This window comes from Bos taurus, chromosome 5, assembly GCF_002263795.3.
Source record: "Bos taurus isolate L1 Dominette 01449 registration number 42190680 breed Hereford chromosome 5, ARS-UCD2.0, whole genome shotgun sequence".
Taxonomy (NCBI): domain Eukaryota; kingdom Metazoa; phylum Chordata; class Mammalia; order Artiodactyla; family Bovidae; genus Bos; species Bos taurus.
The window spans coordinates 101,436,984-101,464,029 of NC_037332.1; the positions used below are offsets into that span (position 1 = coordinate 101,436,984).

The window sequence follows — 27,046 nt, forward strand, 5'->3', positions numbered from 1 at the left end:
AGTAAATGAATGGAAACTGGGCAAGGGAGTTTCATAACTACATGAAGGAAAAGCATCAAAATGTTGAGCGCCCATCGTGGGTATGAGGTGTTTCCTTACGTAAATTAAGAAGTATCGAATTAGGATGAACCTAGAGATGATTATACTAAGTGAAATCAGACAGAGGAAGACAAATGTCACTTATATATGTGACCTCAAAAAAAAAAAAAAAAGATACAAATGAGCTTATTTACAAAACAGAAACAGATTCACAGACTTCAAAAACAAATCTATGGTTAACCAAAGGGTAAACAATATGGGGAGGGAGGGATAAATTAGGAGTTTGGGGTTAACACACACACACTACCATATATAAAATAATAAGGATCTACTGTATAACACATGGAACTCTACTCAATATTCAGTAGTAACCTATATGGGAAAAGAATCTGAAAAAAAGAATGGATATATGTGTAACTGAATCACTTTGCTTCCCTGGTGGCTCAGATGGTAAAGCGTCTGCCTGCAATGCGGGAGACCTGGGTTTGATTCCTGGGTTGGGAAGATCCCCTGGAGAAGGAAATGGCAATCCACTCCAACACTCTTGCCTGGAAAATCCCATGGACGGAGGAGCCTGATAGGCTAGTCCATGGCGTTGCAAAGAGTCGAACACGACTGAGCGACTTCACTTTCACTTTCTTTCACTTTCACACTTGAAACTAACATGTAAATTAGCTATTTTTGTTTAGTCCCTAAGTCACGTCCAACTCTTTGTGACTCCCTGGACTGCAGCATGCCATGCTTTCTTGTCCTTCACTTATCTTCACAAAATCAGCTGTAGCTGAATGTAAAATAAAAATTAAAAAAACAACAACAGTGAATCAGACGGAGAGGTAGCAGGGACCCTGCCCCTGGGGGGGTTGTGTTAAGCCAGGGTAGAAATTGATTGGAAGTTATTGAATTTTTCAGCAGTACAGGGATATAAACGTGGATGTGTTCCATGTGTATACATATAGATGTGATATAAATGTATGTATGTGATATATATACAATGTGCTTGCTCAATTGTGTCCAACTCTGCAATTCCATGGACTGTAGCCTACCAGGATCCTCTGTCCATGGGATTCTCCAGGCAAATACTTGAGTAGGTTGCTGTTTCCTACTCCAGGGAATATCTTCCCCTCCCAGGAACTGAAACTGCATCTCTCACATTTCCTGTACTACAGGTTCTTTACTGCTGAGCCATTGGGAAAACATATAATACACATATATTACTTATGTATATATATGAATACCCTGACATTAATGTAGGATAAATTTCAGAGATCAAAGATTGGAGGAGAAAGGAAATAGAAAAGAGAAAAATCAGAAGAATTCTCACTGGTGAACGCAAGCAACATAATTTATTAAGTATGCAAGGCAATGCACTAAGGCTTTTCCATTTCATCTGCGCATAATAAATGAGTATGGCTATTTTCATTTGTACAAAACTCTCATATAAGAAACTTATTTAGGTTACAACAAGTACTGAGCAGCCACAAGGTATTTAAAGCTGACTTGTTACAGAGGAAGGTCCCCCCCGCCCCCACACACACAAAAAAACCAAGCCTGTGATGTTATATATGTACATTCAGAATTTTATTTCAAAACAAAGAACCGTAGTAACAATAATAGAAAAAATCCATTTGGAAATTATTCACAACCTGGTCACTGAGAACTGGAAAAAATTCCATGCTGCACCACTGCCAACCCACTGGTCTGAGTCGGAGCAGAGGTGCAGTTGGAGGACAGTCCCCCGTCACGGCAAAGCCCTGTCCCAAGGCTCTGCGAGTTTTGTACCCAAAGCCTCAGCAACCAGAGGGAATGAATGGTGAGAAATTAGAACCAAAATACTGTCATAGGCAAGGGTTTGACTGAAGGGCTTGAAATATGTAAGCACCAAAGAGGGGAAGGGAGATCAAGTAACATATGAAGGAGGGATGAAGAGCCCAGTCTCCACTTGTAAAAATACTGGATGATCCTGGAGGTGGCCATGGGCTGTGGCAAATGCAATCCCTCCATCTCAGCAAACTCTCTCGCCACCCCAGATCTAGAAGCTTATTGTCCCCTTAAGAATGCCTCCCTCTCCCCCATGACGCCCTTCCAGGGCACCCACGAGGCATCATGTCCTGGTCTCACACTCTTTCCTGTCTTTCCCTGCTGTCTGAGTGGAGAGTGAGTCCTCCGCTCTCAGTCTCAACATTTAGGGAGTTCTCTCTGTCTTCTCCAACAAGGAAAGGCAGCCTGATGAGATGGAACTCTAAAGTTTCAAAGAAAACCATTGATGCAGATTCCACCCAGCAGAGGCAGTGTTGTTTACATATACACAAGTCTGAACACATTATACCCAACAGGGGCCTTAGGAACCCAACAAGATAACCAGCAACTGCTTCGTGACGGTGCACACACGTTCACGCACACGTCACGTGTGGTCTACAGGAAAGTTCAAGTCCCTCAGGGGGCACCTGACGTAACACTATGGTAACGTGGTAACAAGGGTAACTTGACATGGTAAACAGACATAAACAAGCATGAGATGACCCTCATGTAATAACACATGTCAACTGGATAATAATCGTTCAGGAAGAAAATCGTTTTCCAGCACTGAGGTTATAAATTCCAAGTTAGCTATAAACATCTCTAAGTTCTTTTAAAGCTATGGCTTAAAGCAAAATAAAAATCAACATCTAAAATCCTCTAAACAACAAACTGAAGAAATAATGAACCTCTACCAAGAACCAAGATTTTTGGTTGCTCACTTGGGAGGCTCTCCCACCAGATGGGTGATAGGAATATTTTTAAAAAGTGAGTTTACTACAGAGAAAGAAGCTGCTTGGTCCAGTGAGGGGAGAGAGGATTTGTAGAAATAACCGTCCCTTCTCTGGACTCCATCCAAAATTAGAACCCATAGACCCCTATTAACTAAAATGCCCACCTTAGCAATAATGCTACATTTCAAGTAATACTACATATAATCTTAAATGAAGAAAAAAGTTCCAAAGGAAACCAATAGCTTCTTTATACAGGCACATGACTTTTCTGAGAAAGTTGAGAGTTTTTATCTTAAGGATAGAAATTGTTAAGAGGCAACGTGCAAACCTCATACACCACATCATGCATCCTCCAATCATGCATGACCTTTCTCCCTAAATCCTTCCCTTCTTATTGCACCTTAACCTCTTCGGTATCAAATCTTCCACCCTATAACCTCTCTTGAAGCACCTCCCTCTAACCTCAATTTCCTTATGTTTTCATTATTTGGTAAAATTACTTTATATTTAAAAAAATAAATATTTATGCAATAAAACCAGAAGATAAAATAAATAAAACTCAAGTTAATTTGCTCAGCAGAGCTGTACGGAAGTGAAGGAGGAGCTCTTATGGAATCCCTCTCTGGCCTCCACTCTTAAGTGTACCTGCTTCCTGGTGAGTTTGAGGTTGGAGGAATGGCACCTTCTAGCCCACTCCCCAAAATGCCTTGAGGCAATTTTAGAACCTAAGGGAGCAGGAGCTGGCCAAGTTGTCACATACCAAGCGGCCAATCCCTCCTGAAATGAAGGTAGGTTTACTTGGTCTCTCCTGAGCTGAAGAGAATGTCCAAGAAATGAAATTTTTAAAAGCCATTGAACACAACGACTAACCCCAGCCTTGGGATCCTCTGAGCGCCCATCGAGTATGTGGATGAGAAAGGAATGGAGTAGCAGCATTCAGAAACAGTCCTGGGTTACAACCTGATGAGGTCTCCCCGCTTGCTCAGGGGGAGGTTGCTTTACGTGACGGGAGGGAGGTGGGTAAGAGGCACTTCTTAGGCATTGGTGTCCTTCGTGGGCTGGATGCTGTTCATCTCCATGATGGGGCCTTTCTCACCGCGGGTTCCTGTCTGCGTCTGCCCTTCAAAGGCTCGTGTAATTTCCTCAAAAGTCCTGCCACGGGTCTCAGGAACTTTGAAGAAGGTGAAGACCCAGAAGATAACGAGGAAGACAGTGAAGACGATGAAAACATAGGCGCCTAAGTAGAACTGGTGAAGAGATACAGAACAGAAGAGTCAGTCAGTTCCCTTACAATCATATTTCTAATAGCCTTGAAGGCATAACCCCCCCTAGACTTCATCAAAACAGTGCAGTCTCTTCAGTGACTTGCTCATGATTTCATTGGTAACTTCCTAGATTTCTCTGCAATTTTGTGTCATTCCTTTTCCTAGTCATTAAAGTTAGCCATTTCCAAATACCTATTAAGTTTTTAGGACTTTTGATTAATATCATTATTTTTTAATTTATTTTTGGCTGTACCAGGTCTTCGCTGCTGTGGTTGGGCTTTCTCTAGTTGCCGTGAGTGAGGGCTACTCTTTAGTTTCAGTGTGTGGGCTTCTCTTATTGCGAAGCATGTGGCAGGTGAAGTCTTCCCAAACCAGGGATCGAACCCCTGTCTTCTGCTTTGGCAGGCGAATTCATAACCAAAGGACCAGCAGAAAAGTCCTTTTGATTATTTTTAAAAATCTGGGTTTCTAAAAGACTCACAGAAATTGGAAATGCATCCTAGATGTCCACTGCTAGTTCCTTTATTTAACAAATCAACTCTAGGCCATTTTACAATAGGAGCTACCTCATCATTAACATCCTATCCTCAGTGAGCCTTTTGGATCAGGCTGTTAATGCTATACCAAATGATGGATTTTAAATATTGATTTGGAATCCTAAGGCCTATCATTGCTATTCTGTTCCTAAGAAGAACTATGTATTAGTTGGTTTCAACGTGGGTTGCATGAGTTTTAAGTTACTTACCGCGGCCGAGGGGAAGAGGAGTCCAACCAAAAAGTTGGAGGTCCAGTTGGAACAACCAGCCACTGCCATGGCAGCTGGACGGGGTCCCTGACCAAAGAGTTCAGCCACAATAAACCAGGGAATAGGGCCTGGGCCAATTTCAAAGAAGGCCACGAAGACCAGGATGGCCCCAATACAGATAAAGCTCATCCAGCTATAATTATCCTACGAGAAAGGAACAGAGGAAAGTTAGTATTAAAGACAGCATGCCCAGGTAGGTGCCAGCTTCCCACAGATGAGGACTGATGGAATAATGAAAAGTTCCTTCTATCCCATGATGTAAAGGAGTTACTGGACCTAGAAACCTTGGGCTTTGTTGTTGTTGTTGTTTTTGTTTTGGCTGCACCATGCAGAATGTGGGATCTTAGTTTCCTGACCAGGGATTGAACCCTCACTCCCTGAAGGCAGATTCTTAACCACTGGACTGTCAAGGAAGTCCTAGCAGCCTTGGGTCTTGGAATCTTAGCAGTATGATCACACGTGTTATTCTGCACATTCTGAGACCATTTCATCAGCTGTAAAACCAGATTAATGACCTTAACATCTCTTTAAGAATGAAATGAGACCATATATTTTACAAGCTTTATGTCATATAGCTATAGGGATGACAGAAATTTAATTATCTATCTCTGAAAATCCACTTTTCTTAAACCTCTGCACGTATTGCTTCTCTCAAAGTTCACTTGTGTAATCACCAAACCTCGACAACCCACCCCCTCACCTTTCTCCACTCCTCCCTTTCCTTTACAAAGAGTACTCACCTTCAGTAACAAAGAAATCGTCATGAGGATGGAACAAAAAGCCATCCCTCCAAGGCCAATCAGGTGAAGAGTCCTCCTCCCAGCCCTTTCCACCAAGAACACCTAAAAAAATGATTTAGAAAAAGTACCCGTGAAACAATGTCACTTTCCTTTTCAGAAGACACTGTATGAGCTACTGGAAGCTGCCTGACCAGCAGCAGGGTACCTGCGATAGTCACACTGCCTCTCCTCTAGCTCTGAGTTAAGAGCATCCTCCACGGTCCCCTCTGTGCTTCCCTTTGCCCATCTATCTTCATTTACTCATCATTCAATAGCTCTTTTCCCCAACAGGGAATTAGAACAAAAAAGGTTTAACTAAAAGGCAGCAGGGAGATGGAAGGACATGCCACCTATACTTGAATATGTGTACCAAGAATTCTCCACCCTGCTTGAAAATGATCAAAACATCTAACTTACAGACACCACGGTGAAGATGGTGTTGACCACACCTGCGCCGATAGTGGCATAGACCGGCTCCTGGACACCCGCATCTTTGAAGATTCCTGTCGAGTAGTAGAACACCTAACAGGGAACAAAAGGTGCGACTGTGAAATACAGTTGTGTGTAGCAGTTGCACTGAACCCTCAAAAAATCAACTCAGAAGTCCCAGAAGTTCAGGAGTACCTTCCAGCAATTTTTTGTTGTTGTTGTTCAATCACAGTATCTTTTCTGCAAACAAATGATCTTTTGTAACTTATTTTCTTGTTAGTTGTCTTCAACTCTAGCTACTTAGCTCCATTTTTTCCCTCCAAACTGCTCATTCTTACTGCTCCATTTGGTCTCTTCCTGAAGTCTGCTTTTAGTAACTTAGATAGAATGGCTTAAGTCCTGTTAAGTTTTTCAATTCTGCTTTACCGATAGACTCTTACCCCAACTCCCACCCCCACCAATAATGACAGGCATTGATGGATCAACTAAGAAACAGAAGGGTAACCTCAGCCTGCTTGTTTTTAGAACGTGGGCTGGAATTCCAGGCACTGGATCTTTACAAGTGTTTTAGTAAATAACACCAGTGATTATTTTAATTGAATGCACACTATTAAATAAGCTACAATTTATACTATGCTTATTATTCAGTCAACAATGTGCTAATACGCAGGGCTGCCACAACTACCATAACTTAAGAGATGTGGAAACATTGGACTCAGACCTGAAGATAACAAGGCAACAGGATCTAGGTTGCTCAGGCTCTTAGGCTTGGTTTGGGAGTTTATGATTTCACCCAGAATATCTGCCTCCACGGCAGCCCCTATTCAGCAGACTTAAAAAAAAAAAAATTGGTGTGGTACATTCTGTTTTTTTCTTTTGTTCTTATTGTTATTTATTTTTAGTTTTTGGCTGCACCATGCAGCATGTGAGATCTTAGTTCCTAACCAGGGATTGAACTTGTGCCCCCTGCATAGGAAGTGCTGAGTCTTAACCACTGGACTGTCAGGGAAAAGTTCTTCATCAGAGTTTTTGATCAACATACACTCCTACACTGAGAGTGACTGTCTGCAGAAACAAGTCTTCAAAGCCCTACAGCCTAAGATAGAAACCATGTATATTTTCCAAAATAAGATTCAGGCTGTGCTCTTGGAAATTGAGATAAATAGTATCATCCTCATTAAAAACTGCTGCTCTGGGAGAGAAGCAAGGGTGAGCTAATTAAAATTTGTTTTTTAAAAAAATTCCAAGAATATTTAATAACATAAAGCTTTTAAGGAAAGACATTTGAACAGTTAAAACTAGAGATGAATAATCATGCCAATTCTCCTTCTTATATAAAAGCACACAGATCAAAAACCTAACTCAGACATACACACATCAAGCAAACTTATAATAAAGTCATGCTGCCTGGAACCTTGGGGCCAGGTTAAGCTCACCCCTATGTCATCTTACCGAAAGCCAGTTTTACTTTGCTGGGTAAACACTGTCCAGCCTCTTACCCTTCTGCCTTTAAGGGAGATTAGAAAATATAGTTTGTTCAAAGGTAGGTTGGAAAACTGACTTTCACCCATCATTTACTGAAGTGGAGGAGGGAAGGGGGAAGGGGCCTGCCTGCAGAGCACTCATCCACCATTTGTTTAACTTTCCCAGGGTAGGCTTTTTCTGATCCTGTTCTGCAGGGATCAGACTTGGGGGAGGCAAGCAGGTGCCTGGGTTGTAGAACTGAAGAATGTGGCCTTCTCAGGACCCGTTTTATACTTGGACACCTCCCTCTAGTCCCAGTTTCACTGTTCCAGACAGTCCTGAGTGTATATTTTATTACAGTGGTTTTTCAAATGAGGAAATTTGAGACTGAGATCCATCGGAACCATCTGAGAGGACTTTTCAGACCATCTTCCCTCTGAGGTTCTAATATAATAGCCTCTAATCCCTCATGGGAAGCACAAACACAAGTTTCCTTGTGGTGCGTTAGGGAGAGAGGCTAAAGACCAACTTACTATTTTAAGTTATCATGTGTTTTTTGCAAAACTGCTTTGTCATAAAATGGTTTGATCACACTGATCATATTATGATGGCAAATCCTCAGCTCATGAATTGGTACTTAGAGAGAGGTCTGGAGTGTTCTCCATATCCAAATATATCAAATATTTTATCTGCAAAAGGACAGAGGTGTAGGAATACCTTCTCTGCTCACACCCAGGACTCAAAAGAAGGAAGCAGACTTTTGCACAGAATATCATGGCTACCTGCCCGATGCTACCTTCCATTTGGCCCCACACTTTAAACAATCACAGTTACTATTCTAAGTTGTAAAAAATATACACAATGGTAAGGCCAGCTCTGTCTGGGTACCCTCACACCTCCCAATTGCTCCCTAGGGGTTTACACTGATTTCAGGTTGTAAAGTCCTGGGAAAAAACCCCAAGGTGTGTCCGTTCTCAGATCTGCCTGGATTACATGGCCTACGTTATCATTGATGACATCATCCAAGACAGATGAGAGTTAAAGAGAACTGGATATTTTAAAAACGAGTGGTTGGGAACTCCCTGGTGGTCCAGTGACTAGGACTTAGCAGTTTCGCTCTGGTGGCCTGGTAACTCCTCACTTCCAATGCAGGGGGCACGGGCTTGATCCCTGGTTGGAGAAGTAAGATCCTGCAAGCTGAGAGGCACAATCAAAAAAGAAAAAAAGCAGTCCAAAACAGAGGATGAATAAAAATTAGATAAATTATGATACTCCATAATGTTAAAAAAATCTGGAAGAGGACAAATGTTCACGACAAGTTCTAAGACTAAGGGTGAGAAATTTTTCATTCTCTCATCTTGGCACACAAACGTGTATTATAGATATAGCTTTAGAAGATAAATACAAAGACAAGTCTAAACCTGGATAATGTGCGTTTTCTGAGAAACCACTACCAGGCAAACATTGTGAGAGACCCTGGGTATATCAGAAGGTGAGCAGTGGCCAGTGTGATTCACCTCTGGTCAGGTGTGTTGTTGTTTAGTCACTAAGTCACGTCCGAATCTTTGTGACGCCATGGACTGTAGCCCACCAGGCTCCTCTGTCCATGGGATTTTCCAGGCAAGAATACTGGAGTGGGTTGCCACTTCCTCCTCCAGGGGATCTTCCTGACCCAGGGATCGAACCCTCATTTTCCTGAATTGGCAGGTGATTCTTTACCACTGAGTCACCAGGGAAGATGGTCAGGTGATTCCAGTGAAATGGGTCAGACACATCTGCCCCGAATGGATACTCACTGCATTGATCCCAGAGAGCTGCTGGGAGAGCTGGAGCATGATAGAGATAATGATGGGTTGCCGGTAGTTGGGGGCGCGGAAGAGCTCTAGCACTGTGACTTGCTTCTCCTGCGACATCCGCATACTCTCATCCTTCATCTCCTGGATATCCTGAGCCACGTCCTCGGTGCCCCAGAGTCTCTGGAGGACTGCGGAAGAGGAGAGGTCACAGATAAGGTACTGGCTAATGCCTTGCCCCCATGAGATAGCTGGGAAAAACGCCACTCTGAGGAGCCCTGTGTCTGGCCTGAACTTGCCTTCTCACCCCTCGCCCCATGTGACTTCAGAGTAATCAGACAATTCTCCACTCAGGTTCTGGAGGGCAGGGAAAGGAGATGACAAGAACCAGATCCAAAACCCTCATCTTAAAAACAAACCAGTCCTGAGGTTCCTACAGTGAAAGCATGAAGGATACTCACTCTCCTTTGCCTTCTCCTCCTCCTTTCTGTTAATGAGCAAGAATCTAGGACTTTCAGGGCAAAATGGAAGGGCAGCGCACTGGATGATGGCTGGTAAGATGGTGAAGCCCAGGAGCAGAGGCCAGAGATCTTCAGTCCCCAAGATGACTTTTAGACCAAAGATCTAGAAAACAAAGACAATACTATAAATTCCATACTTTATAGGCCACATGCTTAGTTGCTCAGTCATGTCTGACTCCGTTTCGACCCTTTGGACTGTAGCCCCCCAGGCTCCTCTATCCATGGGATTCCCCAGGCAAGAATACTGGAGTGGGTTGTCATTTCCTCCTCCAGGGGAACTTCCCAATCCAGGGATCAAACCGGAGTCTCCTGTGTCTCCTGCACTGCAGGTAGATTCTTTATCCACTGAGCCACTGGGGAAGCCACAAATTGATTTAAAAAAAAAAAAAAGTTCAGAAAATCATCTGGCCTTCTATCACAGGCAAAGACAGCTTTTTCTTTTTCTACCCTACCTGTTTCCTTAGCCATCTATGAGCGCTAGTAATATTAATTAATATCTGAAACATGTAGTTAAGTAAGTGCCAGACATTTTTTGTTTGTAAAAACTGAAGCATGGTTGATTTAAGTACCAATGTACAGCAAAGTGATTCAGTTATATATATTTACAGAACCTTTTTTAAATATTCTTTTCCATTGTGTTTATCATAGAATATTAAATATAGTTCCCTGTGCCACACATTATTTTTGGTGACTTTATCTGTGTCAATTCACTTAACGAGCCATGAATGAACACTCAATAAGTTCTAGAGTACCTGGGCCACCAGAATTCCGATAACGATGCCCAGCTGGTTGAGAGTGCCAAAGGCGCCCCGCAGGGCAGTAGGGGAGATCTCTCCAATGTACATGGGCACGAATCCTGTGCAGAGTCCGCAGAAGAGGCCGATAATCAGTCGGCCCAAGATCAGCATTTCAACCGACTCTGCTATTTTGCAGAATCCCATAAGGCAGCCGCCAGCTATGGCCAACAGGTTGACAATAAGCATTGAATTGCGCCTGGAAGATTAAACAAAGATAAGGAAAATTTGCAAAACAGAGTCCACCTCTCCCCTTCTTTCCTAGTCACTCTACCATTCTCCAGGCTCATACATCTTTTGGTCTAACTTTTCCACTTTCTAGTATCAGAACATATCTGATCGGGACAATCAGGACTAATGGTTCCTATACCTCGGCCTACATGAGACTCACCTAGAGAACTTGTTGCAGATTTTCCCCTCTACATCCTAGCTATAGGGTAGGATTTTAGGAAGCACTTCAAGGCCATTTGTTCTCAAAGTTGTCCACAAACTAACAGCATCCATCAGCTAGAAATTTACTAGAAATTAAAATTGTCCCACTCCACCCGACTCATCATTATGTCTGAATGTGGCTGGGGGGCCGGGGAGGGGGATGGAGACTGGTCTGTGGGATTGGTTTTCCCTTGATGGGAATGTCACATGCTTTTTATTCAAATGCACCATCACCTCCCTGCTCTAAGCCTCAATGCTTGTCTTCAATGCAACCAGTACAGCCCCCTTCCTTGCACAGTTTCTGGTCAATACCTGCCAAATCGGTTGACAAAGAGTCCGACGGAGAAGGAGCCAATCATACCACCCACGGAGAAGATGGCCACAGACAAGGACCACAGGGATGTGAGGAGCACGCTGGACGGGGGCGGTTCTGACCGCTCTTCCAAAGTGTAATTGAGAAAGTCTTTTATGATCTGCCAATTAAAATGGGTGGTGGGAGAAAAGACCATTACAGTTGGATGAGAAAAGAGACAAAACACTCAGGATCTTCCCCTCCCTAAGAGAACAGTGTTCCAGTTACTTTGTAGGTAGAGAGTCGAGGGAATAAATAGATGGCAATGTAAGAGACAGGTAACATTGGAGTTCATGTTAACAGATCTGAATAACTTAGTTGTCCTGAAACCTCACACTGCACCCCTGCACCCCAACTTTGTAACTAACCTCCAGGGGACAATAAGGGAAGTGTGTCACCAGAGGGTGAGAGGATGAACGGGCCCAGTCCAGGGTGCAGGGGGCCCCTGTCCTGAGCCTCTTGCTTTGATCAAGGATTCAATTAGATCCCCACCAATATCATGCCCCATCTCAGTCTTAGCCAAGTGAGCTACCAAGTCTGTCTAAGCATGATAATTCTGGAAACCCTACCTAAAGGAATACTTTCCCCATTCCAAACTCAAACTCTTGTTGCCTGGCACTCACCGCCTCAGGAGCATTGATGACTCCAGTGTTGTAGCCAAACTGGAAAGAGCCTATGGTAGCAACCGAGATGGCGAAGATCAGAGGTGCGGTGACCTGGGGGGAAGGTAGAGAAGAACATTCCTTAAAATTCTTGATCCATGACTGGCTCTTATTAAGGAGAACGCACCATGAAATTTTTGCACCTTGTTTTATGCCCCTGGATACGTTCCAGTGCCTCCCAGTTTATAGTCTCTGGGAACTTGAATTTGTATTCTGCTGTTATCTGAAAATTGTATAAATCTTAATTAGGTTGAACTGGTTCATAGTGCTTTTCAGGTCTACCACAGTCTTCTACTTTTCTGTATATTCATTCTATTAATTTTTGAGTTTGATATTGAAAATTCCAACTAAAAATCTTGATATATCTACTTAAAAAAATTGTAATATATAGTGGAACTATATGTAACTTTGTTCTGTATTTTCCAAGTCTCCCGTAAACGTGTTATTATACTCTCATAATTTAAAAGAGAAAAATACCATGAAGATAAAATTTTAAAAACAAAAGAAAATTTAAAAAAAGAGAGATATATATATACTAGAACTCAGCTGGTTGGTGGTATGAAAACAACAACCTAACCATTTAGGTAGTGAATAAGGAACACAAAAGAACTGAAGAGCTTCTCTGGTGATATAGATGAGCATGAAGAGTAAACCTGGGGAAATTCTGGAAAGAAAACTTGGGAAGGGACAAGTTAGGAGAACTGGGTTAGTCCGTTTTTAAGTATTCAAACGGCAGCCCCAGGTATATCCCCAGGCAAGCACAGAATTGTGCTCAGGGATAGAAAAAAACTGTGAGGGCAGACCGCAAAACCCTAGGCTTGTTGAGAACAGATTACTCTGCGACCAGCTAGAGCCAGTGTAGGCTCCCCCGTACCCCAAATTCCACAAAAGCACGAGTGCTAGTGACGTGTCGTCATCACCAGGATGCTCGCAACTCTGGGTCACAGAATCTGCACGATCCGCCCGCCGTACCCCCGTACCCTGGTCCCATCTCAAATTCTGCCCGTTCACTTAAAGAGGTACTGCTATCCCCCACCCACCCACCAGGGGGCGAGAACAAGCTGACTCCCAATTCAAAATGCAGACATTTTGTGAGGGGGCTGTGCTGAAATCAACCCAGTCATCACTCACCTTGTCGGGGATAATTCTAGTAGGTGTGATCTTAATTTCCACCCCAAGAGAGCTCAATTTTTATGCCTGAGAGCTCCCCGCCCCCGCCAACCCTTTCTCATCTTAAACCCCTTCTCTATCAAGTCAGGCAGTGGCAGGCCTGGAGTTAACAGTTTCCCAAATTGACCTTGCCTCCACTGGCATCTAAGTACTCCCGGGGCCCGTGGGGGCAGCGCTTTCTGCTTCATCCACTCCTTTTAGTAGAAACCTCTTATTTTCTCTCATCATTTAAATCCTTGAGGGCCTTCCCACTTTTTCATCCCTTCTCTCATCTTTTATTTTCAGATAAATTAAATTACCTTGGTGAAAATGCCTTTCTCCCTACAAATACCGCATCCACAACACACAATAATATATTAATATACTGTGCGCTCACAATCATGGAATTCTCTCTCCTTAGGTAATTCAGGGAATCCCGTAAGTCATGGAACAGATGATGGCTGGACACCGACCTGGCACCCCCAAAACAAACCTCAGGTCTTTTCAAGGTCTAAAGCATCAACGCCACCATACCGCCCCTGATCCCCTGAACACTCAACTTCACATCCTCAAAAGCATGTAATTGTATTAAAGAAAACACACACACACCCATGTGTGTAATACAAACACAACTTCTCCAGGTGACTTTTCCCACCCCAAGAAGGTGAATGGAACTGGGATGAATTCTTTATAGGACATGACATCCGAAAAGAACTGTGTAAGTGCGGCACTGCAGGCTGGGGGAGCAATGGGAAAGGCTTCCAGATTGCTAGGTGACTCCGCGTAACAGAGCTCAGCCAACGCCGGTACAGCTTGCCTTTCCGAGTGCATCCCAAGCCGGCAAAAATAACCGGTAACCGTATCGCTCTTACCTTCGTGGTCCCCATGGCCCTAATTTAATTCTTTTCAAATCTTCGATAAAGATCTAGGAGTGGGGCTCCAGAGACCCCTCTTCCAGGCAGCAAAACCTCCAAAATGTCCTCTATCGGCGGCAAGTTTTCCTCCAGGTCCTCAGTAGCGAGCCTATATCTCACGCGTCTATATAAGCTTCGGGGAGGGCGGAGCCCGAGAGACAAGCCCCCAGCCCCACCCTACCCGCCTCCAATCTCTGGAGCTCCTTAGACGCGTAGACCTCAAACACTGCCCCCTCCCTAGGCAACACCCCCCAACCCACCCCCAAGGCCAGCTTTTGAAAACCACATCCTGCCCCCACCCTACTCAATTTTTTTTTTTTTTTTTTTTAAGCTTCTTCTCCTTCCCCGTTTTAAGAGCACGTTTCACAGACAAAATGCTACCAGAAAAAGCCTGGAGGGAGGGCAGATACACTTTATTTTTTGCTCTCGCAAGTGCTCAGAATTAAATCAGTCCGTAAAAAGATGAGAATAAAGGCTATCCATATTCGGCAAAAGTCGCTGGATGTAAACAGAAAACATTCATAATCCTATGACTTTATCAGCTGCTCTTTGATTGCAGGCTGTGTCTACAATCTTGGAGGGGAGGGAAGGACAGTCTGAGAGAAGGAAAGCCAAAGAAGGAAGAACTGGAAGAGCTCTCGGCTCCACTTGTCCTCTGACTTAGCATAGTCTCTCCTGGGAGAAAACCTGAATATCCAGGAGCCAAACCAACTCTTCCTGGGTTCCAGGAAGCAGAGAATCAGCTGGCCTGGGACACAATCCAAACTCCTGAAAATGTCGTTCACCAGCTTCCCACCCAGCTGAATCCCACCCACTCTGCAGTGTTTTGCCCCTAGTCTCATGTTGACAGCATCTAGAGAGAGAACAGTTGTAAGGTTCCATTAAACAGGTATTTTATTTGCAAAGGAAAAACTGTGTATCAGAAAGAAGTTGGGGATTCATCAGTAGAGAGGGTCAAAAAGTCCAGGCCCTCAGGAATCAATGGTGCGCCCCTTCTTCCACTTAAAACATTCAAGAGGGACGGGGGCAACTGCTTCTTACACAACTGGAAAGAACTGCCAACATCCTATTCCTTCTGGGCTGTGAGAGAAAAGTGTGAGATACACATCTGATTTCCAAGCCATACAAGAGAAGTGAGCAAGAGGAGGAGGAAAAAGATAGAAGGAAAATGAGAGCAGAGGAAGATGAAGGAAAATAAAAGGCCGGAGAAGTGGCTCCCATGTGAGAGTAAAGGAAGGGGGACAATTTAGTTGGGTGAGTTGGGTGAGCAATTATATCAGGCCTTTAATGGTGGGAAGTTATCAATAGTCAAGTTCCCATTGCCTATTGATCTGTAGCCTAGCAACTCCAGCAGGGGAGGAGGGGGTGGGGTGGCAGAAGCAGGTTAAGAGGTAGAATTTGGCTGGAGGAGTCACTGCTGATAGTGCATCTTCCTTTGGGGTTTTGGTTGGGTGCCTGGAATCCAAACTGGTACTACTGGGCCTGAAACAAACCACCTCATGTGGTCTGTCCTTAAATGAGGATTAAAAAAACCAAAACAGCAACTGAAGTATAATTGACTGACATTTTTATATTAGTTTTAGGTGTACAACATACTGATTCGGTATTTTTTATTATTGTGGGGGGGAAGTTTTTTGTTTTTCTTTTTTTTAACTTTTTCTTCTATATTGGAGTATCGGCGATTAACAATGTTGTGATAGTTTCAGGTGGACAGAGAAGGGAACTCAGTCACACCTGATTTGATATTTATATACGTTACAAAATTATCACCACTAAATGAAGGTATTATTCAGTCTGGCTGTTAGCGGAGAAAACTGGCGATGAGTGAAACGTGACTTCCAAAAAAACCTTCCCATGAGTCCTGCCTCCCCTCCCCCGCGTCACCCCCCTGTATTCCAGGAAACCCTGAGCCAGGAGGCCCCTTTAGTTACCACAGCAACTGAGTTTAGCAGTCTAAGGACAAAGAATATCCTGTATGGCAGCGCTGCCAGCAGAAATTCAATCTAAGCCATTTATATAAGTTTTCTAAATGACCACATTAAAATTTTTAAAAGGAAAACATTAGAAAGAAGAATTGATTTTCATAATTATTTTATTTGACCTGATAGCCAAAATAATATTTGAACAAATAATGTATGTATATATATTAATATATGTTAAGATAGTTTACTTTTTTTTCCCTAGTAAGTCTTTGAAATCCAGTGTATATGTTTCGTTTACGACACATCTCCATCGTAGACTCTGTTTTCTACAGCTACAGTAATAAGTTGTTCTAATCAAAACAACAAAGCTGTGTTTGATGGGAAAATATTTTCAACTGCTTCAATTTTAAATGTACTAAAATGAGCAGTTCGGATGCTCGGTCCCTCCTCAGTCTGCCAGCCTTGTACGTGCCCAGCGGCACCAGGAGGCTGGAGGCTGGACCCTGAAGGTTCACACAGAGACACGTGTCTTTTTCTTCATTCTTTTTTAATCTTTGATTTTTATTTATTATTTGTGTCAGAATATCATTCTTTTTTTTTGGCCGCACAGCTTGTGGGATCCTAGTTCCTTGACCAGCAATTGAACCCCTACCTTCATCAGTGAAAGCGCAGAGTCCTAACCACTGCACCACCAGGGAATTCCCTCACCATGTCATTCTTGGCTGTAAATCACTTTATTTCTTCTTTTCCTTTGCTTTAGAATGATTTTTTCTTTACTGTTTTGCAAGAGCAAATGGCACCAGTGAAAGGAAAACGTAGGTCTTTCGGACCCCTTCATCCACTCAGAGCAGGCTCCAATGTGATTCCAGAAAAATTATTTTTCCCCGTATTTATTGAAAGGACAGATGAAATCATTGTAAAGGGCTAGAATTATATCTGTCTCAAATGATTTGTGTAAAATCAGGGTAGTCAAACAATTCCCAGGGTCAAGTTTTAGATGTCTGAAACCTTTAGGTTTTTCCTTCTTGCTAGAAGAGGAGGGACGGTGAAAGGGAGGGAGATCTGAAACCTGTTTGCCGTGGCTAAACTCAAACTGCCTTTAAGAAAGTGGCTCAGTGGCTGAGAGGGACAGAAAAAACTCTTTTTTTTTTTAAATGGTATTTTTAAACGGTAAAAACTGAAATTCAACAGGATCTCAAGAATTTAAGAGTAGGCTGAGCATATTGAGACAATGCTCTTTGAGCAAGTGGGTTTCTCAGAAACCTGATAAGGAACCTGACTTGTCCCCAAGGTGACAGGGACCTCTCAGTTAAGCAATCCTCATCCTGGGCCACAGATAACAGTTGCTCAAGACGACTGTTTGCTGATGTTTTGGGGGGATTGGTTGAGGGGACTGGGGTCTTGGGGGCACTTTGGAAGCAGGCAGCACTAGCTTCCAAGCTCCATGTAGTCAGGAGCCACAGCTCAGGCAACCAGCCTCCAGGAAGTAAGCCACGGAGGCCGGCAAACTGTCCTACAGCGGGTCTCCTGTGTCATTTAATTCCTGTGTGGTGTTCTTCCATCTTTACTGAAAACAGGAGGAGGCAATGGGTTGGATAAATTTCAAAATGGAATCTGTTGGGGAGGAATTGGCATGAAATCCCTGAAGAATGGGGATCATGACCTGAAATCTCTTAGATCCAGATGCAGGTATTTGCCACCGAGAATCTCAACCCCAGTTTCGGGTTCCTTTGTGGGAAGATGTTTGGAAATGTGATAACCAAGCAGGAAAACAAATAGATCTCAAATCCTAAAGCCTGGAAACAAAGGGCTGTAAACACGTTTACCTTGTCAAGATAAAGACAGGGAAAACTACCTCTTCAAGAGAACAATGTAAATGGTATTTCAAGGCCCAACAAAAAAAGCTAGTGACTGCTTTGAAGATATCCTAAGTTAATTCTACTCTTCGCTAGTATTTGTAATATTCCTCCTAAAGAACAACTTTTGCACTGGATGTTATTTATTAATCTCCTTTTATCAGGCTAGGTGTAGATGGAGTTGATTTTGAATCTGAAAACACTACTTATTTTCAGAGTAGAAAATAAAACTCTCAGGGTGAAGAAAGAAAAAATTTGAGAAATGTTGATTTTCCTGTCTAAACAGGGTTTCAATCATTCATCATTCCAATTGATCCTGAAGGACCTAATCCCATCTCCCAGATCCTTATGATTTTCTTCTGCTCCTCCAATATCTTCAAAAGTTTATCACACGCCAGTGCTATATGAATTACCTTAAATCAAAAATATCCGACACGGCTGAAGTGACTTAGCTTCACACAAAGAGACTAGCATGCACACAAATCAAAATATAATCACATCATCTCCTAATCAAGTCACTCAACAAGTTATTGAATAAAGTCTAGATCAGTGCTGACTATTAGGAATATAATGTGAGTTACATATGAAATTAAAAATTTTGCAGTAGCCACAAATAAAAAAATGAAAAAAATTAGTGGCCATTTTTAGTATTATACTTTAACTTAATATGCCCTCAGTTCAGTTCAGTTCAGTCGCTCAGTTGTGTCTGGCTCTTTGTGACCCCATGGACTCCTGCACGACAGGCCTCCCTATCCGTTACCAATTCTCAGAGTTTACTCAAACTCATGCTCACTGAGTCAGTGATGCCATCCAACCATCTCATCCTCTGTTGTTCCCTTCTCCTCCTGCCTTCATCAACCTTTCCCAGCATCAGGGTCTTTTCAAATGAGTTAGCTCTTTGCATCAGGTGGCCAAAGTATTGGAGTTTCAGCTTCAACATCAGTCCTTCCAATGAACATTCAGGACTCATTTCCTTTAGGATGGGCTGGTTGGATCTCCTTGCAGTCCAAGGGACTCTCAAGAGTCTTCTCTAACACCACAGTTCAAAAGCATCAATTCTTCTGTGCTCAGCTTTCTTTATAGTCCAACTCTCACATCCATACATGATTACTGGAAAAATGATAACCTTGACTAGACATTTGTTGGCTAAGAAATATCTCTGCTTTTTAATATGCTGTCTAGGTTCGTCACAGTTTTTCTTCCAGGGAGTAAGCGTCTTTTAATTTCATGGCTGCAGTCACATTCTGCAGTATTTTGGAGCCCCCCAAAATTAACAGTCACTGTTTCCACTGTTTCCCCATCTATTTGCTATAAAGTGATGGAACCAGGTGCCATGATCTTAGTTTTCTGAATGTTGAGTTTTAAGCCAACTTTTTCACTCTCCTCTTTCACTTTCATTAAGAGGCTCTTTAGTTTTTCTCCACTTTCTGCCATAAGGGTGGTTTAATTCACATATCTGAGGTTATTGATATTTCTCCTGGCAATCTTGATTCCAGCTTGTGCTTCCTCCAGCCCAGTGTTTCTCATGATGTACTCTGCATACAAGTTTAAAAAGCAGGCTGTACGTCAATGTACAGCCTTGACGTACTCCTTTTCCCATTTAGAACCAGTCTGTTGTTCCATGTCCAGTTCTAACTGTTGCTTCCTGACCCGCATTCAGATTTCTCAAGAGACAGGTCAGGTCGTCTGGTATTCCCATGTCTTGCAGAATTTTCCACAGTTTGCGGTGATTCACACAGTCAAAGGGTTTGGCATAGTCAGTAAAGCAGAAATAGATGTTTTTCTGGAACTCTCTTGCTTTTTCCATGATCCAGTGGATGTTGGTAATTTGATCTCTGGTTTCTCTGCCTTTTCTAAATCCAGCTTGATCATCTGGAAGTTCACGATTCATGCTGTTGAAGCCTGGCTTGGAAAATTTTGAGTATTACTAGCTTGTGAAATGAGTGCAATTGTGCAGTAGTTTGAGTATTCTTTGGCATTGCCTTTCTTAGGGATTGGAATGAAAACTGACCTTTTCCAGTCCTATGGCTACTGCTGAATTTTCCAAATTTGCTGGCATATTGAGTGCCGCACTTTCACAACATCATCTTTTAGGATTTGAAAGAGCTCAACTGGAATTCCATCACCTCCCCTAGCTTTGTTTGTAGTGATGCTTCCTAAGGCCCACTTGACTTCTCATTCCAGGATGTCTGGCTCTAGGTGAGTGATCACACCATCGTTTCTCTGGGTTATGATCTTTTTTAATAGTTCTTCTGTGTATTCTTGCCACTTCTTCTTAATATCTTCTGCTTCTGTTAGGTCCATACCATTTCTGTCCTTTATCGAGCCCATCTTTGCATGAAATGTTCCCTTGGTATCTCTAATTTTCTTGAAGACATCTCTAGTCTTTCCCATTCTAGTGTTTTCCTCTATTTCTTTGCTCTGATCACTGAGGAAAGCTTTCTTGTCTCTCCTTGCTATTTGGAACTCTGCATTCAGATGGGTATATCTTCCCTTTTCTCCTTTACCTTCTTTTCTTTTCTCAGCTTCTCTTCTTTTCTCAGCTATTTTAAGGCCTCCTCAGACAACTATTTTGCCTTTTTGCATTTCTTTTTCTTGGGGATGGTCTTGATCACTGCTTCTGTACAATGTCATGAACCTCTGTCCATAGTTCTTCAGGCACTCTATCAGATCTAATCCCTTGAATCTATTCCTCACTTCCACTGTATAATCGTAAGGGATTTGATTTAGGTCATACCTGAATGGTCTAGTGGTTTTCCCTACTTTCTTCAATTTAAGTCTGAATTTGGCAATAAGGAGTTCATGATCTGAGCCGCAGTCAGCTCCTGGTCTTGTTTTTGCTAACTGTATAGAGCTTCTCCATCTTTGGCTGCAAAGAATATAATCGATCTGATTTCAGTATTGACCATTTGGTGATGTCCACGTGTAGAGTCATCTCCTGTGTTGTTGGAAGAGGGTGTTTACTATGACCAGTGCGTTCTCTTGGAAAAACTGTTAGCCTTTGCCCTGCTTCTTTCTGTACTCCAAGACCAAACTTGCCTATTATTCCAGGTATGTCTTGACTTCCTACTTTTGCATTCAAGTCCCCTATGATGAAAAGGACATCTTTTTTGGGTGTTAGTCCTAGAAGGTCTTGTAGGTCTTCATAGAACCGTTCAACTTCAGCTTCTTTAGCATTACTGGTTGGGGCATAGACTTGGATTACTGTGATATTGAATGGTTTGCCTTGGAAACTAACAGAGATCATTCCATTGCTTTTGAGATTGCACCCAAGTACTACATTTAGGACTCTTTTGGAAAAAGACTCTGATGGGACACAAATAATTCATTTTGTTAAATGAGAAAATAACTTGCCTAGGCTGACATACATAGTTGGCACATGTTATAGACCAGATTTGAACCTAGACAGTCAGGCTCCAAAATCTTCGCTTTTCAAAATCACATATATTCCCTCTCCTTACAGTCACTCAGTCTTATTTCTACTATTCTTCTACATATACCTTTATGTTTCAACTATACCTAACAAGTATGTAAATAAACCATCTGTGTTTGTTTGCTAGGGCTGGGTGATTTAATGAGAAATATTTGTGGTCTTTGTCTCCATGTCTGGCATAAAAATTTCCTAAAACCCTTGGAATTTCCCGAGTGGTAGGAATGTCTGTTATTCATAAGGAATCCTTTGGGCCATATCTAAATTTATGCACATGAAGTGATTCAAATGCGTGGCCCTCAGATAGCCTAAGGATGGAGCTGGTCACCAGAGAGACCAAATGGTTAGGGACTAACACTTTTAGCACTAGCCACTGACCACTTGGGCTGCAAGGAGATTAAACCAGTCAATTCTAAAAGAAATCAACCCTAAATATACATTAGAGGGAATGTTGCTGAAGCTGAAGCTCCAATACTTTGGCCACCTGATGAGAAGAGCTGACTCACTGGAAAAGACTCTGATGCTGGGACAGACTGAAGGGAAAAGGAGCAGGGGATGGCAGAGGATGAGATGGTTTGAAAGCAATTACCGACTCAATGAACATGAATTTGAGCAAACTCCAGGAGATACTGGAGGACAGAGGAGACTGGAGCTGCAGTCCATGGAGTCATCAAAGAATCAGAAATGACTTAGTGACTGAATAATAACAGCACTGACCTCTAGGAAGGGGAAAGGAGGAGCTACAGATTAAACTCTATAAAAAATCTGGAACAAGGGATTTGATGAGTTTCCAGGTTGGTGAGCCTATCCATATTTGGAGAAGGTGGTGCAACCCAGTTCCATGGAGACATCTTTCTAGACCTTGGCCTACCTATGTACCTTTTTTCAACTGAAAAAAAAAAAAACCCAAAAAAACCCTCACAGCAAGAGAGTTTGTAAGTTAAGTTTTATTTGGGGCAAAATGAGGACTTTAGCCCGGGAGACAGCATTTCAAATAGCTCTGAGAAGCTGCTCCAGAGAAGTAGGGGAGAAGGTCATTATAAATGTGATTTTGGTGAAGGGGGAGTACATGCAATTAAGCACATATTCTTTTTTTTTTTTTGCTAGCCGCAATAAGCAGACATCACCGTGAAGGACTTTAGTGCTTTTCTAGATCTGAGGAGATGAAAAAACTGGGCTCATAAAGTCTCCTGAAAATATCTTTCTATCTGAAGACTTGTTCTGTCAGTTTCTCCCAGAGCACAGAGTGCCTCATTCCTGATTTCCACTCTGAACTCCTTTCAGGGGGTGTTAAAGGTCAGCACCCACACCACTTATAATTTGATCCTTGTAGAGATAGATGTCAAGTGCCAATTTGTAGGTGACACTCTTCATTATGTACTTCTTATCCTTTGTAATACACTGGTAAATGTAAGTAAATGTTCTCTGAGTTCTGTGAGCTGCTCTGGCACATTGATTGAACCCAAGGAGGGGTTCACAGGAACCTCTGATGTATAGCCAGTCCATCAGAAGCACAAGTGATAACTCAGACTTTCAACTGGAGCTGAAGTGGGGGCAGTCTTGTGAGACTGAGACTTGAATCTGTGGGACTGAAACCAAGTAGGACCCTGTGGGGCTCTTGGCCATGAAAAGTCTTTCTGTGTCCCCCATTTCCAGACCTTCCCTGAGTTCCAAAGGGCAGGTTCAAACATGGAAGAGAAGAGATGAAGAGACAAGGGAGGAGCAATCAAGCAACAACAGTGCAGCCTTGAGATAGGATCCTGGCTCTCTCAAGAGATACACAAAACAGTATCTCTGAGTTCTTCTGAAAATTACAACAAACAGAAAATGTTAACTACTTGAGACATTCTTTATTCCAGAGAGAAGTCCAGTGTTTAATAACCTCAAGAACTACTGATCATCAGGAGACCATCTGAGGCCACACAAAGAAATGCAGGGGACTTCCCTGGTGGTACAGTGGATAAGAATCTGCTTGCTAATGCAGGGGACATGGGTTCGATCCCTAGTCCAGGAAGATTCCCACATGCCTTAGGGCAACAAAGCCCATATGCCACAAGCCTGTGTGCTCTAGGGCTGATAAGCTGCAACTATTGAAGCCTGCATGGCTAGAACCTGTGCTCTGTAACAAGAGAAGCCATTGCAATGAGAAACCTGAGCGCTGCAATGAAGAGGAGCCCCCACATTGCCACTAGAGAAAGTCTACTCACAGCAACAAGGATTCAGCACAGCTAAAAATTTAAAAAAATTAAAAGTAAATGAATAAAGGGACACAGCCCTGTGCACACCCTGATCCTTCTCAGCAACTCCATCCTTGAACCATTGCTAAAAACTCCTCACCAGATCTCCCTGGGTTGAGACACACATTTTTGAGGCATGAGCCTATTGTGTCCCTCCCTTTGCCTGGCAAAGCAGTAAAGCTACTACTTTTTAAAAATTTTTATTTGGGACCTCCTGGTGGTCCAATGGTTAAGATCCCAACCTTCCAATGCAGGGGGCTTGGGTTCAATCCTGATCAGGGAACTAAGACCCCACATGCTACACAGCACAGCCCAAAAAATAAAATAAAATAAAATAAAAATAAAAATTTTATTTATTTATTTTTACTCTTTTCTACTTCACCCAAAACTCTGTTTCCGAGATTCAACTAGGCAGTGGTACACAGAGGCCAAACTTTTGGCATCAGGGTCTGATGTTATGATCAAGTAGACAGCATCAGAATTCAGTTAAATTGATAGAGTACCCAGTTACTGTCAGATGAGAACTAGAGAATTTCCTGGTGGTGTGGAAAAACACACATCAGGCTGCTATAATGTTACACCACAGAATGGGTGGCTCAAACAACAGAAATTTATTTTCTTGCAGTTCTGAAGGCTGGAAGTTCAAGATCAGGGTGTTGACAGTTCTGGTTTCTCTTGAGGCTTCTCCTGAGATGCCAACTTCTAGCCGTGTCCTCATACAGCCTTCTCCCTGCATGTGTGTGTTATTGCTAACTATTTTGGGGCCTAAATTTCTTCTTATAAGACCATCAGTCAGGACTTCCCTGGTATTGCAGTGGATAGGAATCCATGTCCCAATGCAGGGGACATGGGTTCTATCCCTGGTCCAGGAAGATTTCACATATGACAGTTAAGCCCATGTGCCAAAACTACTGAAGCCTGCATGCTCTAGGGCCCGTGAGCCACAACTAGTGAGCCCATGTGTCGAAATTTAGAAACCCACGAACCCTAGAGCCCTCAAGTTGCAACTACTGAAGCCCACACACCGAGAGCCTGTGCTCTGCAACAAGAGAAGCCACCACAATGACAAACCCGCGCATCTCACAGAGGTTAGAGAGTAACCCCCACTTTCCACAACTAGAGGAAGCCCACTAGCAGCAATGAAGACCTAGCACAGCCAAAAATAAATATATAATTTTTAAAAAAGAACATCAGTGAAACTGTTGCAGGGAAGAGCCAATTCTAACTCCATGGTGGATCTTTTTCTTTGACTTTACTCTTTGTTTTTATTACTTTTGTTATTATGAGTGAATGAAGTCGCTCGGTTGTGTCCGACTCTTTGCGACCCCCCAGGCTCCTCCGTCCATGGGATTCTCCAGGCAAGAATACTGGAGTGGAAAAATAATAATAATAATAATAATAAAAAAAGAATACTGGAGTGGATTGCTATTTCCTTCTCCAGGGGATCTTCCCGACTCAGGGATCGGACCCAGGTCTCCCTTATTGCAGGCAGACGCTTTACCGTATGAACTGAAAGGTTTAGAGGCCGTCAAATTATAGTCATACATAAATTCCTGCCTCAGGGAACCCTGGGGCTTCCCACGTGGTGCTAGTCATAAAGAAACTGCCTGTCAATTCAGGAGACATAAGAGACATTGGTTGGATCCCTGGGTCAGGAAGATCCCCTGGAGGAGGGCATGGCAACCCATTCCAATATTCTTGCCTGGGAAATCCCATGGACAGAGGGGCTTGGCAGACTACAGACCACAGGGTCACAAAGAGTCAGACATGACTGAAGCAACTTTCACTTAATTATGTTGAATTGGTTCATAGTGCTTTACAGTCTATTATATTCTACTTTTCTGTATATTCAACAAGATGGTTCAGTTCAGTCGCAGTTGTGTCTGACTCCTTGTGAACCCGTGGGCTGCAGCACACCAGGCCTCCCTATCCATCACCAACTCCCAGAGTCTACTCAAACTCATGTTCATTGAGTCAGTGATGCCATCTAACCATCTCATCCTCTGTCATCCCCTTCTCCTCCTGCCCTCAATCTTTCCCAGCATCGGGGTCTTTTCAAATGAGTCAGTTCTTCCCATCAGGTGACCAAGGTATTGGAGTTTCAGCTTCAACATCAGTCCTTCCAATGAACACTCAGGACTGATCTCCTTTAGGATGGACTGATTGGATTTCCTTGTAGTTGAAAGGCTCTCAAAAGTCTTCTCCAACACCACAGTTCAAAAGCATCAATTCTTTGGCCCTTAGCCTTCTTCACAGTCCAACTCTCACATCCATACATGACTACTGGAAAAATCATAGCCTTGACTAGACAACGGACTTTTGTTGGCAAAGTAATGTCTCAGCTTTTTAATATGCTGTCTAGGTTGGTCATAGCTTCCCTTCCAAGGAGTAAGCGTCTTTTAATTTCATGGCTGCAGTCACCATCTGTAGTGATCTTGGAGCCCAGAAAAATAAAGTCGGTCATTGTTTCCACTGTTTCCCCATCTATTTGCCATGAAGTGATGGGAACGGTTGCCATGATCTTAGTTTTGAGAGTCCAAGGGACTCTCAAGAGTCTTCTCTAACACCACAGTTCAAAAGCATCAATTCTTCTGTGCTCAGCTTTCTTTACAGTCCAACTCTCACATCCATACATGATTACTGGAAAAACCATAGCCTTGACTAGACATTTGTTGGCTAAGAAATGTTTCTGCTTTTTAGTATGCTGTTTAGGTTGGTCACAGTTTTTCTTCCAAGGAGTAAGTGTCTTTTAACTTCATGGCTGCAGTCACCATCTGCAGTGATTTTGGAGCCCCCCAAAATTAACAGTCACTGTTTCCACTGTTTTCCCGTCTATTTGCCATGAAGTGATGGGACCAGATGCCATGATCTTAGTTTTCTGAATGCTGAATTTTAAGCCAACTTTTTCACTCTCCTCTTTCACTTTCATCAGGAGGCTCTAGTTCTTCTTCACTTTCTGCCATAAGGGTGGTGTCATCTGCATATCTGAGGTGATTGATATTTCTCCTGGCAATCTTGATTCCAGCTTGTGCTTCCTCCAGCCCAGTGTTTCTCATGATGTACTCTGCAAATAAGTTAAATAAGCAGGGTGACAATATACAGCCTTGACATACTCCTTTTCCTCTTTAGAACCAGTCTGTTGTTCCATGTCCAGTTCTAACTGTTGCTTCCTGACCTGCACACAGATTTCTCAAGAGGCAGGTCAAGTGGTCTGGAATTCCCATTTCTTTCAGGATTTTTCACAGTTTATTGTGATTCAGATAGTCAAAGGCTTTGGCATGAATAAAACAGAAAACCATCCTCTTAGTTGGATCTCTGAATAAAGTTATATTCCTTGTCTTTCAGGTTAATTGGCTTGTCATGAAGAGAGAAGACTGAGCTTCAACTCCATAACACAACTGGATTGGGGCCCATCCTGAGGACCTCATTTTAACGCAATCACCTCTTTAAAGG

General features: G+C 42.8%; 1 protein-coding gene across 2 annotated transcripts in view; it reads right to left on the reverse strand.

Annotated features, from left to right (window-relative positions):
* Positions 1-1,356: 1,356 nt before the first annotated feature.
* The window catches only part of SLC2A3 (solute carrier family 2 member 3), an 83,828-nt gene continuing 58,138 nt past the window's right edge, over positions 1,357-27,046 (reverse strand). The window contains exons 1-10 of one of the 2 annotated variants that reach the window (NM_174603.3): positions 14,107-14,236; positions 12,047-12,139; positions 11,384-11,544; positions 10,598-10,838; positions 9,786-9,948; positions 9,328-9,515; positions 6,056-6,160; positions 5,600-5,701; positions 4,800-5,003; positions 1,357-4,036 (exon numbers count right to left, since the gene is read on the reverse strand). In NM_174603.3, coding sequence (NP_777028.2) covers positions 3,824-4,036; positions 4,800-5,003; positions 5,600-5,701; positions 6,056-6,160; positions 9,328-9,515; positions 9,786-9,948; positions 10,598-10,838; positions 11,384-11,544; positions 12,047-12,139; positions 14,107-14,121 — 1,485 coding nt within the window. In that variant the 5' untranslated portion in view covers positions 14,122-14,236 and the 3' untranslated portion in view covers positions 1,357-3,823. Of the gene's footprint in view, positions 4,037-4,799; positions 5,004-5,599; positions 5,702-6,055; positions 6,161-9,327; positions 9,516-9,785; positions 9,949-10,597; positions 10,839-11,383; positions 11,545-12,046; positions 12,140-14,106; positions 14,237-27,046 lie in introns of those variants that run through there. The other variant, XM_059886121.1, reaches the window with a different exon arrangement.